The sequence below is a fragment of the Netta rufina genome (assembly GCF_964035555.1).
Source record: "Netta rufina genome assembly, chromosome: 1".
In the NCBI taxonomy this organism is placed as follows: Eukaryota; Metazoa; Chordata; class Aves; order Anseriformes; family Anatidae; genus Netta; species Netta rufina.
The window spans coordinates 21,453,380-21,470,004 of NC_140123.1; the positions used below are offsets into that span (position 1 = coordinate 21,453,380).

General features: G+C 42.3%; 1 protein-coding gene across 4 annotated transcripts in view; it reads left to right on the top strand.

Moving 5' to 3' along the window:
• Positions 1–11,000, top strand: part of CDK8 (cyclin dependent kinase 8) — a gene marked incomplete at its 5' end in the record, with an annotated part of 72,488 nt that extends 61,488 nt beyond the window's left edge. For 3 of the 4 annotated variants that reach the window (XM_084291147.1, XM_084291146.1, XM_084291145.1), the window contains 4 exons: positions 3,445–3,542; positions 4,930–5,008; positions 5,128–5,286; positions 9,793–11,000. In XM_084291147.1, coding sequence (XP_084147273.1) covers positions 3,445–3,542; positions 4,930–5,008; positions 5,128–5,286; positions 9,793–9,918 — 462 coding nt within the window. In that variant the 3' untranslated portion in view covers positions 9,919–11,000. The remainder of the gene's footprint in view (positions 1–3,444; positions 3,543–4,929; positions 5,009–5,127; positions 5,287–9,792) is intronic. The other variant, XM_084291148.1, reaches the window with a different exon arrangement.
• Positions 11,001–16,625: the final 5,625 nt, after the last annotated feature.

Sequence of the window (16,625 nt, forward strand, 5' to 3'; positions counted from 1 at the left end):
CTGTCAAAACTGGAAGGTATCGTAGGTTTGTGCTCTCATTGAGGCTAAGCTGAACTGCAGGTGAATGAATTACATCCCTCCATCAGAGCCTGAAGTAATTCAGTGAATCTCTTGGCACCGGTTCCTGTAGACATACTCTAAGGTCTTCCTGTGTCACAAGCTGTTTTGCAACCATGTTACTCTCTGGATCAGGACAGATAAAATCGTATTTTTCTTGCATCCACCTACAATTGTAAAATACTCCAGACTGATAATTCCAGGGCTGGTAAATGCATGGATTGTTGTGGTTACCAAGAATGGAATGTTTTTATTTCCCAACAAAAACTGGAGTTTTTCTTTCTTTACTGACTTCAATGCACATGATCCCTCATCACATGCAGAAGTGGTGTTACATGAGGCAACATTGGCTCCTTCCTGCTTTCAGCTTTTTTCCACTCTTTATCTTTTCCTGGTTTATTTTTTCCTACTTAAATGTTTGTGCCCTAGAAAACAGACAGCTAGCTGTTGTTCCTGGTTAATTTTGTGATACTTTATCATAGATTTTGTTACATATAAACATTTTGGTCCATATAAACTGCAGTGATTGTCCTGTTGCTCACAGTATGTTATCCCAAAGTTGTGTAAAGCATACTGTGTTTTTATTATGTTGTTCAGTCAGGTGGTCTTTTAGTTGACCAGTTCTTATTATAAAATATTTGTAATACCGAGTGAAAGATTCACTTCTTTGCTGGCACTTGAACAAAGGGACAAAATAGTTTCGATCTCTCCCATGTGATAACAACGGTTGCACAATCTTTATCCTTTCTTTGTGGTTTCTGCTTTCTGTTGCTGATTATGACCAAGTTTGTTCACATCATGTCAATATGTGATGAAGGGCTTTATAACCCAATTGCTAGATACAGTGCCAGAATTTTGCAATGTTTTTTATGCTCGTGATGTTTTTTCAGCGTGTTGGCAATTCTTTTTTTTTTTTTTCTTTTTTTTTTTTTTTTTTCTTTCCTTTTTTTCTGGCTCCTGGGATTGCTTTTGAGCTGTTTGAGAGAACAATTCTGGTTCCCTCAAACTGACATTCTGCAAAGACTGCATGCAGACTCAGAGTTGAAAATACCTATTGTGCCTCCTTGTCAATTATGTGAAAAACAAAGCTGGATTGATGGTACTCACACGTATTTATTATATTCTTAACCATATCATTACAACTGAAGGCTGACGAGAGGAAGTGTAGTTTCTAACTCTAGCTGTATGGTGGTTTTGTATGCTCACTTAGTAACTAGTGAGAGGAAATGACCAGCTCAGACATACATTGTGACACTAGATCTTTACAAAAATGTGTTATTTTATTTTATTTTATTTTATTTTATTTTATTTTATTTTATTTTATTTTATTTTATTTTATTTTATTTTATTTTATTTTATTTTATTTTATTTATTTCCCCCCCCCCATGGAAGTATGAAGAGCAAATGTGAAATAAATTGTTTGCATATCTAATATTTTGCACATCTGGTTAAATCTATGCATTGTTTAAACAAAATGTTGTAGGTTTAAAGTGTAGCGTTTCTTTTAAATATCATTGTCTTTGACAATACATCAGGCTGTAGTTTTGCCTTGGATGCTGCATTCCATAGTAAAACAAAAAAATTGTATTTTTATTTTCTAGTTATTATCTGAAGATCAGCTCCTTGTGCCCATATACCCTGCATGTCCAGCACAACCATATTCCACAAAATAACTGGGTGGGTGGGGAGACAGATATGCATGTTCACCATCCTTTTGAGTAACAGACAATTTTAGAATGCATTACTGCTATTCAGTACCGGAGTTAAATAGAAATCTCTCTGGTCTGTAATTCCTAAACCAGAGAAAAATCTTAACACATGGAAAGAGCGTGACTTCTCTCATATGCTTTTTATTGAAATTATTGAAAATCACTCTTGCAATGTCAGTGGCAGATGTCTAAAGGCCAGCAAGCTTCTGAAAACGTTCATGTAATTGCAAAATGAGAGTAGAACAGGAAACCAGTACAATGGTTGTTCTTAAAGCCACCTTTCAATCTCTAATGTGCTTAATTTAGACTTCATGTCTGTTGCTGGTATTTTAAATTAGTGAAGGTGAGTTTCCGGCTATGTATCCTAAGCATTTCTCAAAGGCTGCGTATCTGAGCAGCTATGTTTGTAACTCTTTCCATATAAATGTTTAACTTTGTTTTGGCTAGGTCAGATTATTATTTTTAATAACTTTTCAATTATGCATATGACTTTAGGATTTTTGTGCTGCTCTCTGTCACTGAAACATATGCCATTTTAAAAAGTTAGGCATAAAACAAATACCACGTGTGCTTCTTAGCCCTCTATAACCACTTCCCAATGAGAGTGAGAAGTGCTGTCTCAAAGGGTAAGGTTTTGCTGGATTTTTAGTTGAACTCTGTTCAGCTGTTTACTAAAATATTATAATTTGCTTTGTCTTTGCGTATTCAGTTTGTGGTTGTCTTCATTGTCTTAAACCAACACAGACATTTGAAAATATTTTCTTTGTGTAAACTGATACCTGATTCATCAGTTTTTACAAAGATAAAGGTCAAGTTTCACTCACTCTCTTAAACTGATAGTGAAACTGCCCCAGAGCTCAGGCTTGATGTACTCATGGAGGAGGCAGCTTATTAAACTTCTCTAGAGGTTTTTGCATCGTGTCATACAAACAAATCAACTAAAAGTGAAGATTTTGCACAACTGTTCTTTTGAGCAGCATGTAGCAAACAGATGTGAGCCCATGTTTGTCAGAGTAGATAATTACATGCAGGAGTGGGTGATAAGCTATCTGGCCAAGTGGTTTTTATTTTATTTATTTATTTTTGAATGTGCTGATTGCCACTTTCTTTTACAGCATAAAGATTTTTGAAGAGTGACTTTATATGGCATTTTTACATTACTATGGGTGACAATGGAGATGTCCTAATATGGCAATACTAAGTAATGAGCAATAATCTGTATGGCACGACTTTTGCTTTTCAGTTGCTAAGTAGTATTTTAATTTAAATGGTTTTATTGGTAAATTGCTTCCAACTTAAACGTTTTAAATGGTAAATTGCTTCTTGTTAAGTGCAGTGTAGTTGAAGAAACCAGGTAGAGTATGTGCGTGTTCCATCTTCTTGTGGGAAGTGAACAGACCATTAAAACTGATGGTGTGTCATGGATATTGGAGTGTTTTAGAACATTTGTGATTGGAACTAACCAAGCACATTAGGCTTTGAAAGTAAAAATAGGTGGTTCTTCAGTGGGAAATGGAGTTACTATTTTAACAAGAGAGAAGAATGTGGTTACTGCCGTTAATGGTTAGGATTTTGACTGCAGACACATCCGTGTCCGTTTGTCTTTCACGAATAATGCAGTGAAGATTCTGTGAACAGTTTTGATGATGCCGAGCTTTTCATCTTTAATTTTGTTTAGCTTCAGAAATTGCTTACTATGGATCCAATAAAGAGAATTACCTCAGAACAGGCTATGCAGGATCCCTATTTCTTAGAAGATCCGCTTCCCACATCCGAGTAAGTGGTCAGTTTATTAACCTATCAGTACACCCAGAGATGCTTTAGAAATGCATGCTTTCTGTCTGCTCTCTGCTATGAACGTTTATGAATATTGAGCTGAATACTTACTGTCTAACAACCAAAGAGAGCCATAACCACTAGAACGTTGTTTAAGGTTTTTAAAATTAAGTAGAATTCTTATTAGTCTCTTGCTTTATAGAACTTTGATCCTATTAGTCACAGCACTAATCTTGTTATTCACTGACAGGTTGATTAGGCATGCTACAGATCTTTGTAGACAACTGCTAAGTGCCCTCAGGTCCACTTCTCTGCTCCAGAATGCCAAGTGACACTCTCTAATTAGTTTACATTTTTCTGTCTTAGCCTTTGTTGTAAATTCAGCTGTGGTGGGGAGTCAGCTCTGTGTCTCTGTGCTGTCATCCTTAACAACTTAAACACATTTCCCCTAGACGCTCTTTTTTTGTTTAAGCAGGGAGATTACAAAAGGAAGAAAATTTAGGGACAATGACTGACTTCGTTTTTAATGAACAACACACACAGCCCCAAGGCTAACCAGGGAGCATTACTGTGTTCCTTTTTAGCAAAGCAATACTGTGTATCATTCTCTACCATTATTTAGGGAAGAATTTACAAAACGTGGTATGTATATTTATAAGCAGTTAATTAAAAATGACATTATTTCACTAAAATCTACTGAATTATTTATAACAGCTCCTGACCTGTCTCTGTAGTTTAGTGTTGTAATGTGAATGATTTGCTTTTGCAGAAACTGGTTTTAGGTCAGTGTTTGACTTTTTTCCTCATATTTAGGTTGGCATTTTAATGTGAATGCACAACGAATAATGCTAACAGGTGTACAGAGACTTTAAGTATATTCTACAGATTAAAGGCAGAGAAATCTTAGCTTGCACTAACAGTAGCAATTAACCTGTTCCATTAGATACGAATTGACGGATGAAACTTCTAGATATTTTTAACTCTATTACAGGTGATTTTGTTAGTAGTCAGTGGAGTTCACAGGACTATTTTAGTTAGTTCTGAGCCAGTGAATTATGCTATAGCTCAAGACAGCACTTTGTGCCCTTGCAGATACCTCATGCTACCTCTGTGGTGTGCTTTTCCAGTCACCAGTTACCAGAAACAGTGAAAACTCTTCAGAATTTAGATGAGTTTATCAAAAGTGATGTAAAATTTTAAATGTACGTGAACAGGTTTATTAAGTTTAGTATTATGATGGGAGTAAGACAGGGAAAACTTTTTGGTTAGTTACAGATATTAGTCTCTGACTCAGGCAACTTGAAAGTAGCATGGGTGGAGTATGAATCTTAATAGGTCTAACCTCTCTGTTCTAATACAGTGATAAATAGACTTTTTTGGGGGGCAGTGTTTTTGCAGGTTGTCAAATCCCTTACCCAAAACGAGAATTTTTAACAGAAGAAGAACCAGATGATAAAGGAGATAAAGTAAGTACTGGAAGAACGGTATCATCGCGCTTCACTGGCTTTCACACTATTTCCTGTTTTCATGTTTTTTCATGTACTGCTTTTGAGTTGAAATTTTTCTTTGTGTTTAAACAATTGAGAAGAACCAGCAGCAGCAGCAGGGCAATAACCATACTAACGGAACTGGTCATCCAGGAAACCAAGACAACAGTCACACACAGGGACCCCCACTGAAAAAAGTGAGAGTTGTTCCTCCTACCACTACCTCAGGTGGACTTATTATGACCTCAGACTATCAGGTATTTGGTTTTTTTTTCTTATATCCTGTGCTTGATTCTCATGTTTGCAACAGTATTTCTTTAAGCTAAAAAAGTAATCCCGTAAATGGTATTTTTCCATCCTCCAGATTACTACAGCTGCATTTAGTTGATGGCTTGCCTGTTGATTGATATGCCATTGATTTTTAAGTTAGCAGTCAGTTTAAAGGAAATTAGGATCAGAAATTATTACAGCTACTGATAATTGCCTTCATATTAGGCAGTGCTGATTATGGTCCAGGAACCTGTTGTGCTGCTGTCTTTGACCTAAAAGTACCATTTCTGATTCGAAAACCCTGCAGTGGTAGGCAGCAAAGGATATTACAATAAACAAGCTGTGAAGCAAGAGCCTGAACAAGAGTCTTAGTTGGGCAAATGGATTGGGAAAGAGAGTTTTGGATGGCAGAGTTGATGTGACTGAAGACCATGCAACATTCCAGGTTGAGTAAGCCAAGTGTTACAGATCTGAGGAGACAGGGGAGGTGGTGGCAATCAGTGAGTGAAGAAGAGGAGGAATGTACAGAGGAAAAAAATGAGGAAAATTTTGCTGTAGTCTTCCTGCATTTGAGCTTGTGGTCAAACGTTAGCAAATCAGAAGAGTCCAGAGTGGAAGAATATCTGAGTCATCCCAGGGGATGATACTTGAATTTATGGGATTGCTCTTGGAGACTAAAAAAAGGGAAAAAAGAGATAAAGACAGAGGCTTTCATTAATGCAATCCTGGGAATTACAAGAGAGGAGCGAGGAAGACGTTTTTGAATAATGTACATAGGAGCAGTCAGAGAGATGGCAGATCTTGGACGCCTGGGGAATAAAAGACTTTAAGAGGAGGCATATTTGTGGAGGGGTTAGCAGGCAGGGGCTATTCAGTACTGATTCATGTAGCATGCATGGTGTAGAAGGCCAATTGAAAGAGAGTCTTGGATGGAATTGAAAGATGGGAAAGTGAAAAATTACTGGCAGCGTTTTCAGTTAAAGATGAAAAAGGCAGGTTGCTTTTTTATTTATTTAGGAGAGGAAGAATAACAGTTTGGAACCCACTTAGCTGTGCTTACACGCCACAGCAAAACTTAGGGAGAGTTAAAGAACACTTAATACAACTGTTGTAGTCAACTCTCTTTTCACAGTTTGATGGGCTGTTCTCCATAAACACCGATGGGTATTGGAATCTCACAGGTCAGGCTTTGTTCTTGAGAGAGTATCAGATGTCCTCAAAGGCTGCCTGGGGCATTGCCCTAGCTTAAAGAAATGTATCTACTTCAGCTTTGTGCTAACCTTGCAAGTACCTAGGAATGTAAAATAAGGTCGGTTTCAAGAGCTGTATTGTAAGACCCTCCCTATAGTCCCTTGGTGTCTTTCTTTGCACATTTTAACCCAAGACACCAGTAGCTTATCAGTTCTCAGGTTCTCCTTGAATGACATAGATGTTGAGAACTGTTTGAAAGTGGGGTCGTCCTTTTGTGCAGTGGTGTTGGGTGCTTCTAAACGTAAACACAGTCTGTCTTTTAGTCAGATTTCTGCATCACAGAACACTCCCTTACAGGAGATTCATCTTTGAATTGGTCAAGCTGCAATTTCCATCACTGGGCCTTTTAGCTCTCTGTCTCTGCTACTTCTCTGCATTTATTTTTAAGTCAGCATACGCAGCGGTAACCCTCGTAATCTTCCTGTCCTGTTGAGTCACGCATCTGGGGAGTTTGATGCAGAGGTTGCATGTATTGTGTCAGGGAGCCCCATTTTCTTGCCCTATTTACACATTCTTCACCTCATTTGGCCGCTGTAGCTTGGCAGTTTGAACAAACTCGGGCTTCCACCTTTGTGAGCAAGAGCTGAGGTTTGCTGGTTGAGAACACAGAAGACTCAAATTGCCTTGGCAGGAGTTAAGGTTGTTTTGTTTTGAGTTCATGCTCATCCAAACTTCTGTAGTCTCTGATAGCCATCCCAGATGGGGGCAGCCATCAAACAAACATAATTGCAGAATACTTTTGCCTTGAGGTAGTGATAAATGCTATTTCTTATCTCAGGAACTCTTACTAGTAACTTGACTGCTTCTGACTAATTGTTTTTCCTGTTTTCTTTAGGAGGTGGAACACATGGCTGTTTAAAAAATAAACAAATCTGTGTTCCTCCTCCTCCCACCCCTCCTTTTGCATGAAGGAAATCTTACATGAAGGAAATGGGTGGGTTTCGCTTTGATCAAGGCATCTGAAAAATATGGTAAGCAAACTGAACTTGCTGTCATCAGAACAAAAGCAGTTAAAAGCTGCTGGTGTCAGGTCTCTCTGAAAAAATTCCTCAGATTTTCTGCTTCTGATCCTGCAATTTGAGGAGACAGCAAACAAACATTACAATACAGCCCTCTGTTTTGATCAAACACCTGTTCCTTTGTTCTTCATTTAATTTGCTCACATTCCCCATATGAAGCTTGTGAAGAAGGATTGCCATCTCCTGGGCAAGACACACTAAGACAGCTTCACCATCCACTCCGGAGTCCCCTGCGGGGCAAGATGACCTTGTACTTCCTTCTGCTATACATAAAAATAGTAGGCATATAGCATACAGGCTTCAGTGCCTTCTCCTTTAACTTCGCAACGTGTCACTTCTGAGGCTGATGTGACTAAATGAACTGGAGCAATCCTCTACTCTGAGGTTTTGCTCGTGATGAATGGTCTATAAAGAGTACTGGATATTTGTGTCTTATCTTAAACGCAAGCCATTTGTTGCACTGTTTCATGAAAGTGTGTGACTTCTTTAATTAGCCCCCATCTTGTAAAATCTGTTACAGAGATGCGGAAATTGTTTACACCTCACACGAATGGTCAGTTTTTGAATGGTTTTACTTGTGATCTTTCCCAGTTTCCTATGTACAAGAGTCACACTTGAGCAAAAAGACACTTGGGGAGTGACAGTCCATCTCGACAGAGCGAAGGCAGCTGTCACACAGGTTTAGTCACTGTGTTAATGGTGAAGCACAGCGGTGCTGATTTGTTCCTGCTGGCAATAAGTGCTGGTCCAGCCATTTCTTCCCCCTTACGCTTTGCACCCCGAGAGAATTAGCTCAGTCCTGTGAGCATATGTTCTCAAGTAGAGTTTGGCTTTTGATTTTAGATTCTGTTCTAAATGCTGAATGGCAGGAAAAAAACAAACAAACAAACAAAAAACAAAACAAAACAACAAAAAAAAGAGCTGTTACTTTATGTTCCAGCTTATGAAATTGTTAAAGCTGTTTTAATATTTTGCTTTTTCAAGACATCGTTCAACCTTAGTTTGGTATAGACAGGTCTTGGTAGCTACACCCTAGTCCTAGAATATTCGCTGTGGAGACGTTTCCCAGTCAGAGCTGCTTTTGCTAATAATCCTCATTCATCCTGTGATATCGAGATGTTGCACAGCAGTTTCCAAAAACTGCAGTTTTTGTGTGTGCAAATGTTAATATTAATGTGAAACAGCACGGTAATTGAATGAAGTCGTGCAGTATGTTAAATGCTACTAAGTGGTCATATGCTGGCACTGTAAATCCCACATGCAGTCCTTTTCCTTTATACTTCATGTTGTGTCAATAACTTCTAGGTTAAAATTGAGTTAGTTTCTGGCTTGCTTAGAGCTTCTTGCAGTGACGAATGCCCCGCTTGATAAATATTCATAGAAGTACTGGTTGAAAGGCACCTCTGGAGACCATCTAGTCCAATCCCTGACTTGAAGCAGAACTGTTGATAATGCTAAATCAGGTCAGCCATGGCTTTATTTGAGTGTTGAAAGCTTCCACAGGCTACGCAGCCTCTCCACACAAGGTTGTGTAGTACTGTGCTGGCCTCCTAGTGGATGTTTTTTCCCCGGTGTCCAACTTGAAGCTCCCAAGCCCCAGTGTGTGGCTGTTTTCCTGTGAAATACCTTGTTCCGCTGGGAGGAGGTTGGCTGTCATCTTCAATTCTCCTTCAAGTAGTTGTAAGGCTGCTAGATAGCACCTCAGCCTACGCAATTACAGCTTTCTCAGCCTTTAATCCCACATCAGCCAAAATGGGTGGTAAGCATATCCTTTGTATCCAAAAATCGGAATAATGCCGAGTGGCTCATCAGTAATAAGATATATATTGAGATACCAAAACATCTTCTCAGCTGGGGAAGGCAGCAAGTGGAGAAGACCACTGAGGTGACAGGCAGTAGCTTTTGGTATCGTGCAGGTGTACCGTAGCTATCTGGAGGGCTGAGTGGAGGTTTGCCTATGGTGGTTGTAGATTAAATCAGGGTGTAGAGTAAATTAGGGTGGATTACTGACTGGTGGTGACTGTTACTTCCTAACCTGGTGTTTCGGATGCCCACGTCTGCCCATGCTGGAACCAGAGTAAGTGAAAAGCCCCCTGGGCCTGCAGGTGCTCTGGGACTGTGTGTGTTTAGTACCTCTTGAAGAAATAAGCGGGTAGACCAGGCTGTCCTGCAGCAGGATGCGTTACGAAGGGTTACCTTTCCTCTGCTTCCACCCCTCTGCAGCGTTCCAACCCCCATGCTGCCTACCCCAACCCCGGACCAAGCACATCACAGCCACAGAGCAGCATGGGATACTCAACTACCTCCCAGCAGCCGCCACAGTACTCGCACCAGACACACCGGTACTGAGCTGCGTCCGAACATTGTCAATGCACTGCTGCTAACGCCGCGGGCCTGGCTGCACAGCCGCCTGCCTGGAACCCGGCTGGGGCCACCAGAATGTACTGTACAACCACACCTTCAACGCGTCCGACCGCCACGTCCCACCACCCTTCACGGAGCGGAGCAGTGGCTCCCAAATTTGTACCTGTTTTGGGGTTAGACTTGAAAAGAAAGTGCTAGCACAGTTTGTGTTGTGGATATGCTACTTCCATAGTTTACTTGACATGGTTCAGACTGACCGACGCATTTTTTTTCAGTGACAGTCTGTAGCAGTTGAAACTGTGAAATGTGCTAGGGGCAAGCATTTTTGTTGTCGTATGTGGTGAGTTCTCTTGATGTAACAACTTTCTCTGACCAATAGTACACAACATCTTCGGACTGGTACTTGAAGCATACAGTATGTGTTAACATGGCAAAACAAAAAAAGAAAACACAAAGCAAACTATCCGTGACTCCAACTGAGACGATTTTGATAGACATTTATTTTTAGTGACTTTTGTGGGTTGGTTCATTTTCACATAGATCAATGTTTTACGACCGACACAATTGCTACAATGAGATTTTTTTAAGAACATGAAAACGTTTGCATTTTTTCCAGAGATTTCAAATGTCCCAAAGATTAATTTCCAACATGAGTTTTTGCTTTTGTTTTTAAATCTATGACTTGACTGGTATTAAAGCTGCTATTTGATAGTAAAATAAGTATGTTGTCATTGATATAAACATGTTTGGTTCAGCAAACAAGCAAAAATGATTGTCATAGACAGTGTTTTATTTTTTTCCTGTTGGTGTTAATGATTTGTGAGCATGCTTTGGGATTAAAAAAGCATGAGTGATATTTCCTAAAAAGGTGCGGCATCCATTCAGATATTTCGTCATGATTTTTTGAGAACCAGCTTGGTGTAGTGAATTTTAACTTTCATTCAGTTAATTATTATTTTTTTTTTTAAAACGTTCGCACGTTGTTTAGGGGTGCCATTCTTACAGCAGAGGATCAAGGTGTTAGGAGAGCCTTAGAATTTATGAGGAAAAACTTACATACAATGTACTGTATCAAACTATTTTACATGAATGACGCAAGTATTCTGAATAAAAAAAATCAAACATTGTTAAAACAAGGTGTTATGTAATAAATTTATTTTTCATAAATCTGCATATGAGCTTTGCCTGTGTTCCTTTTCATCGATAGCGCCTCGCTCCCCATCATACCTACATATTGGGTTGTGTTTTGAGAAACAATATTTAACAAGGAGTTTTATTGTAGGTGGGCAGGCTTCCATTAACCCTACCAAGAATCACAGAATCACACAGAATCACAGAATTTTCTAGGTTGGAAGAGACCTCAAGATCATCGAGTCCAACCTCTGACCTAACGCTAACAGTCCCCACTAAACCATTTCCCTAAGCTCTACATCTTAAATAGGAAAAAAAATTATGCTGTTGTAAAACATCATTATATTACATTGTGTACATCGAATTGATCAGATGGAGATGCACTGGGCATGGGTTTGTTGCTAGCTATGTTTTATAGATGAGCTTTTTTTCATCTACAAAACCTAGAGACCTTTCTTAAGTGTTTTTTCTATGGTTTCTGTAACTCATTCTTACCTTGGTGTCTAACACCACACTGTGGTTTTATGACATCAATATCTTCTGCAATATACACAGGATTTTGTCCTGCAAGTGTTTCATGTGGGGTGAATATAAAGTGGTACAATGCATTAAAATGCACCGAGGTGCAGGTGAGGTGGGGGCAAAAGAAAAAACAAATCTGTAGCCAGCCTGAAATGCAAACCAAGGGTAAGTTTCAAGTGTAGATGAAATTATCTGAAGGCCAAGAGGTTTCAATAGGCAGGAGACTTGAAACTAAAGAAAAACGGAGTGCAAAGTTGGCTGCTTAAAAAGGGGGAATATACCTTTAGTGACAGTGTGGTATTCTGTGCATAATGGCCTTAGGATAGTCAAATCTGACTTCCCCAAACTTCAGAAATAAAATGAAGTACAGAGGTGCTGTGTGGAGCGCCTTAAGCTTCTTACTGGCTTTTGTTGTTTTCCCTTCCCCCCAGTAAAAGCCTTTTTTCCTCCTTCCCGAAATTTTCACGTAGACTTTGAACTGGCATGCTTGGTCTCTAGACTGTTACCAGATACTGAAGTGGTAACAAGAGTAACTTTTGTACAATTTTTGCTTTTATTAAAGTCCTGTTGGCCTATTTTTTTTTCCTTTCTTATTTCTGCATATTCATATTAAAGCGTGAGAGTTAATACTGTTCATATTCATGCAAATCTGACTTGATACCAGTATATTGTGATACCTCTCATGCTTCGTTTAAAAATAGCAGGTGAACTTTAATTTCATTTTTCTGAAGGGAAATGCTGCCAACTGACACAAAGAACCCTTGGCATTTGTTTGTACTTGAATTTATTTTTCCTATGAAAAAGGTATTTGGGATGAAGATGCAGCGTTATCAACTGATTCTGGTAAAACCAAATTATTCCGTGCATTTACTTCTCAATAGCCTGCTACTCCATTTGCAGTTGCTTCATTCATTTCACTCCATTTTAGTGGACGTTGTGGATTGCTTCATCAAGCTGCAGCCCTGCAGGGAAATCAGCTCTTTTTATTGGACTTGTTCCGATGCCTGAGCCAGCTGGTCATTCTGTGGGATGAACGTGACGTGTCTTTCTCTAGAGTCGTGTAAAGAAAAAGTTTTCAATGCTTGGTGTAACCTTGAAGACGGTGTATTTCTACTGCTGCTAGGGCTGATCTTGTCATGGTCATGGCAACTGCATTTGATCTTTCGCATCAAATAACGTTTCTTAACGCCGTCTTTAGGGATACCGAAGGCAAGGCTCTTCATTATTTTCCTGCGCTATTTAAAAATCAAACAAAACCCAAATCCTGTCCCTTTTCTTCCTTTGCTTTTAATATGAGGGCTATGGGAAGGCAAGGGTGAAGAATGCGTCTTTGGGAACATTTTAGTGGCACGGTTGTGAACTCGTGTGAGGCAGCTAGCAGCAAGGCTCTGTCTTTCCTCACACAGCTGAGTGTTTCTTGCTCAATTCCTGAACTTCTCATATTTTTCCTCAACAATTCTCTAGGCCAACCTGAGCGTATTTCAGGTACCTGCGGTTGAGGAGCTGGTCTTTGCTTTGATTAAAGAACAAATTATTTTCTAGGCTTATGCTGAGAGGGGGCTACAGGCTTGATCTGATCATTAGGAGGAATACGCTCCTGCACTTCCACCTTGGCGCTCGAAGCAAGCCTAGCTCTGTGTTACAGCAGAGGCCACGGCAGCCTGTATTCATTGTCCCTGGGAAGGACCCACCTGCTTTAATCAAAAATAGAAAATCTCCTTTGCGATGACCCCTTTTCGAGCAGGTTTCAGTGTTAATGGAGGTGGGAGGAGTGGCTGAGGAAGGGAGCGAGAGACCCTTTGCCCTTTACCTTCCTGTGTGTGTGTGTGTGTATGAACTGAAAAGCACCTAAAAATTCACTGAATGGCCTGGGGCAGCGCCCTGCCGGGTGCCAGGCCAGCGTTTGGGTTACGTTTTCTTTCAGTTTGCATTTTCCTTCGTCGTGAAGCCATGGCTGAGTTGAGCCTACTGCATTTTGGGGTGATTCATGTGGAAACGGCAAGTTCCTCCCACAGCTGGGGCAGCAGGCGGGGAGCGGAGCGAGCAAACCCCTCTGGGCTCTCCTTTTTTCTTTCAGTGCAAAGTGCCTCAGTTAATGCTCCAGAAGGACAAGAAGGAGCGAGTTCCTTCGTATTCCTTCGCTGAGGGCCGTTAGCAGCCCCAGTTTCTCGTCAGCTACCTTGTCCTCGGTCTCTTGGCCGCTCAGACCCACATTTAAGCAGTATTTAGTGAGAACGAGGCCTTGGGGTCGTGACATGAAGGTTTTATGTAAAGAAATGACCTGTGCCCATCGATTTCTTTCTGCAGCTGCCCCCGAAGCAGTGCCCAGTTCTGCCGTTTCTCCCCCAGGCCCACCTTGGCTTGCCAGGAGGCGAGCTGTGGTGGCTGGTGGTGCTGTTATGGGTACAGGTTGGCACTTTCGCTGTGGGATAATTGTGATAACTGAGGTGGGACGGAGCCTGCAGGAGCTCGTGTTGGTTCTTGTGTATCCCGAAGGAAAGATAAGGATTATTTCTTGGAGTTCACGGTGTAGTGGCAGCCCTGCCGTGACCAGTCGTGTTTCCTCAGCCCTCACACTGAGTTCAGTCGGCCACCTGCTCCTCTGGGTCCCAGCCATGATGCTGAGGCACCCGACAAGCCCTGGAGAAAGACCCCGCGGGGATAGCTTCTCCTTTGGGTGCTGGCAGCATTGCTGTGCCCTCTGTGGATGGAGGCATTGATGCTGCAGCCCGGGGCTGATAAGCAGCTTCTCAATCAGATCTCATCAGCCCTTCGCTCCTCGGTGCTGTCCTGGCCATCGTGTGCTCCTCCGGCTCCAGGTGTTAGCAGATGTGGGATCAGGATCCCCCAAATAAACAGTCACCCACACCTCCCACTCCCCCGGGGTTTGAGCTCAGACAGGGTGATGCAATAGGAAAAAAAATAAAGAAATCCACAAAGACAAAACAAAACAAACAAGAAATCCCCACCAAGCCTCATCAAAACAGAAGGCAGGGAAGGAAATGTGTTGAAATGATGTTGACTGTGAAAATACCAAAGGTGAAGCCGTGGTAAGGGAAGCTAATAGGAAAGCGAGAACAAGCAATAATCTAGAGAAAAAGGCAATCCATGGCTCTGGGGATGCTCTGGAGTCAAACCTGTCCCTGCTGTAAAATGTGGTGCTGCCAGAGGCTGTCCCCTTGCCATCGCTGGGGCTGGGTTAGGATTTGGGGCACTCCTCCTCACCTCCCCGTTAAAGCCCCTGCACTGTCAAAGAGCCCGATGTGAACGAATGTGCCTCAAAACCCATCCCAAGCTCCTGCCGCTCGAGCCTCACGCCGGGGATGTTATTTCTAATGAATATTTCAGCCGTCCTTCGGAGGCGGCTGCTGCGCGCCCGTTGCCTGCCTGCTCCCTGGAAGAAGCCCCATTAGCCACGTTGAGTATTCAGGCGCTTGATATATGGTGTCTGCTGCATGGAAAAGCGCCTCGGGGTGAAATGTGTTTAATAGAGAAGGGCTAACGCGTTCGTGATTTATCTCATTTTGGGAAGTTCATGCCTGTAATTCAATAACCCCGTGAGCTACACTTAACTGCATTCAATAAAGATGATCTAAGGGGGATGTTCGTGCAGGTGAAGGATTCAAGAACTGGAGGAGAGGATATTATAAATAAATGGACTCGAGGTAAACAAGGAGCTCAGGCAGAACCCTGCCCTGTGATAGATGCCCTGAGTATCATTAAAGCAGTACAAATGGGTCCGCAAGATGCCTTTCCTCCTCCTGACAGGAAAAAGCTGTGCGAGAGACCTTCATTAAGGGGAAAACACCACGTTACGCTCTGGCCATGACCAGAGTGGTGACAGCCTGTGGCATGGTGCTCTGGGAGGCCTTTAGAGGAGTACCCGGGTGCACAAAGTGCTCGTTTACAGACAACGCCGCCTGCAGACCCCACAACAGCACAACAGTCCCGAAGCTTTTCAAGGCTGGGTGTTAAAATACCTCGTGCTTAGAAGCTGTGAGGTGAGGAAAAAGGCACCAAAAGGTATCGCAGCATTGATGGTGGCTGCCCTGGGGCTCTGGGATAAGGCGTGGTGGTTGCTGCTGCTGGAGCCTGGGGGAGAGGGGCTGGTTGTGGGGCTCTGTCAGCAGGCAGATCTGACCTGCCTTGGGACATGGTTCATCTTGTCCTTAACCTCTTCCCATGGACATTTGGTCTCTTGGTCTGACCACGCGTGACCTGCTCCTATGTGGCACGAAGTCTCCTGAGCTCGGAGGCTGGGTAACGTGCAAAGTCCTGTGCCTGCAGCTGAAATGTCCCATGGGTGATTTCTGGGCTTTGCCCCAGAAAAAAGCCCCTTGGACCTGGCTTTCTGTTGACGCTTGGCCACAGTCCCTCTCCAGCCCACAGCCTGGCCAGGATTGTCCCCATGACTCGGCCCCCACAGCTCCCAGCTGTGTGCTGCCCTCTGGCACTGGCTGTTTCATAGCCTTCTCCCCAGAGTTTATCTCACTGGAGTGAATAACCTGGCTCTTCTGGGCCCCTGACAAGGATCTGGTGATGCTGGGTACCCACAGCCCTCTCAAAGACCCAGCAGCCTCCATGTAGGAAACCAAGATCAATTTTTGTTGTGTTTCACTGTCAGAGACGGGGCTGGCACAGCGGGATGCTCAACTTGTCTGGGAGCAGGCTCTCGCCGTGACTGGAAGGAATTTTCCAGAGGCCGTGGCACAAAGCTGACCATTTTTGTTTTTCCTACTGCTTTCAGAAGGAACATTTCCTGGGCAATGAGCTCATCGGTTTTTGAGACCCAAGGGGCCGGCCAAATGGCTCAACCCCGTGGGCTGCACGTCGCCTGCAGCAGCCCCTGCCCAAACCTCTCCAGCCCCTGGTCCTGGTGTCCCCGCAGCCTCCAGCCCATCTGGACGAAGGGGCTCAACAGCTCAGCAAAAACCCCAAATATATCTTAAATAAAAGTGGGGAACAAGCATATGGAGGTAGGGAGTGTTAAAGGGCGGCAGCTAATCCCAAAGGAGCAAGTCAGAGCCCTGGGCCCAGGA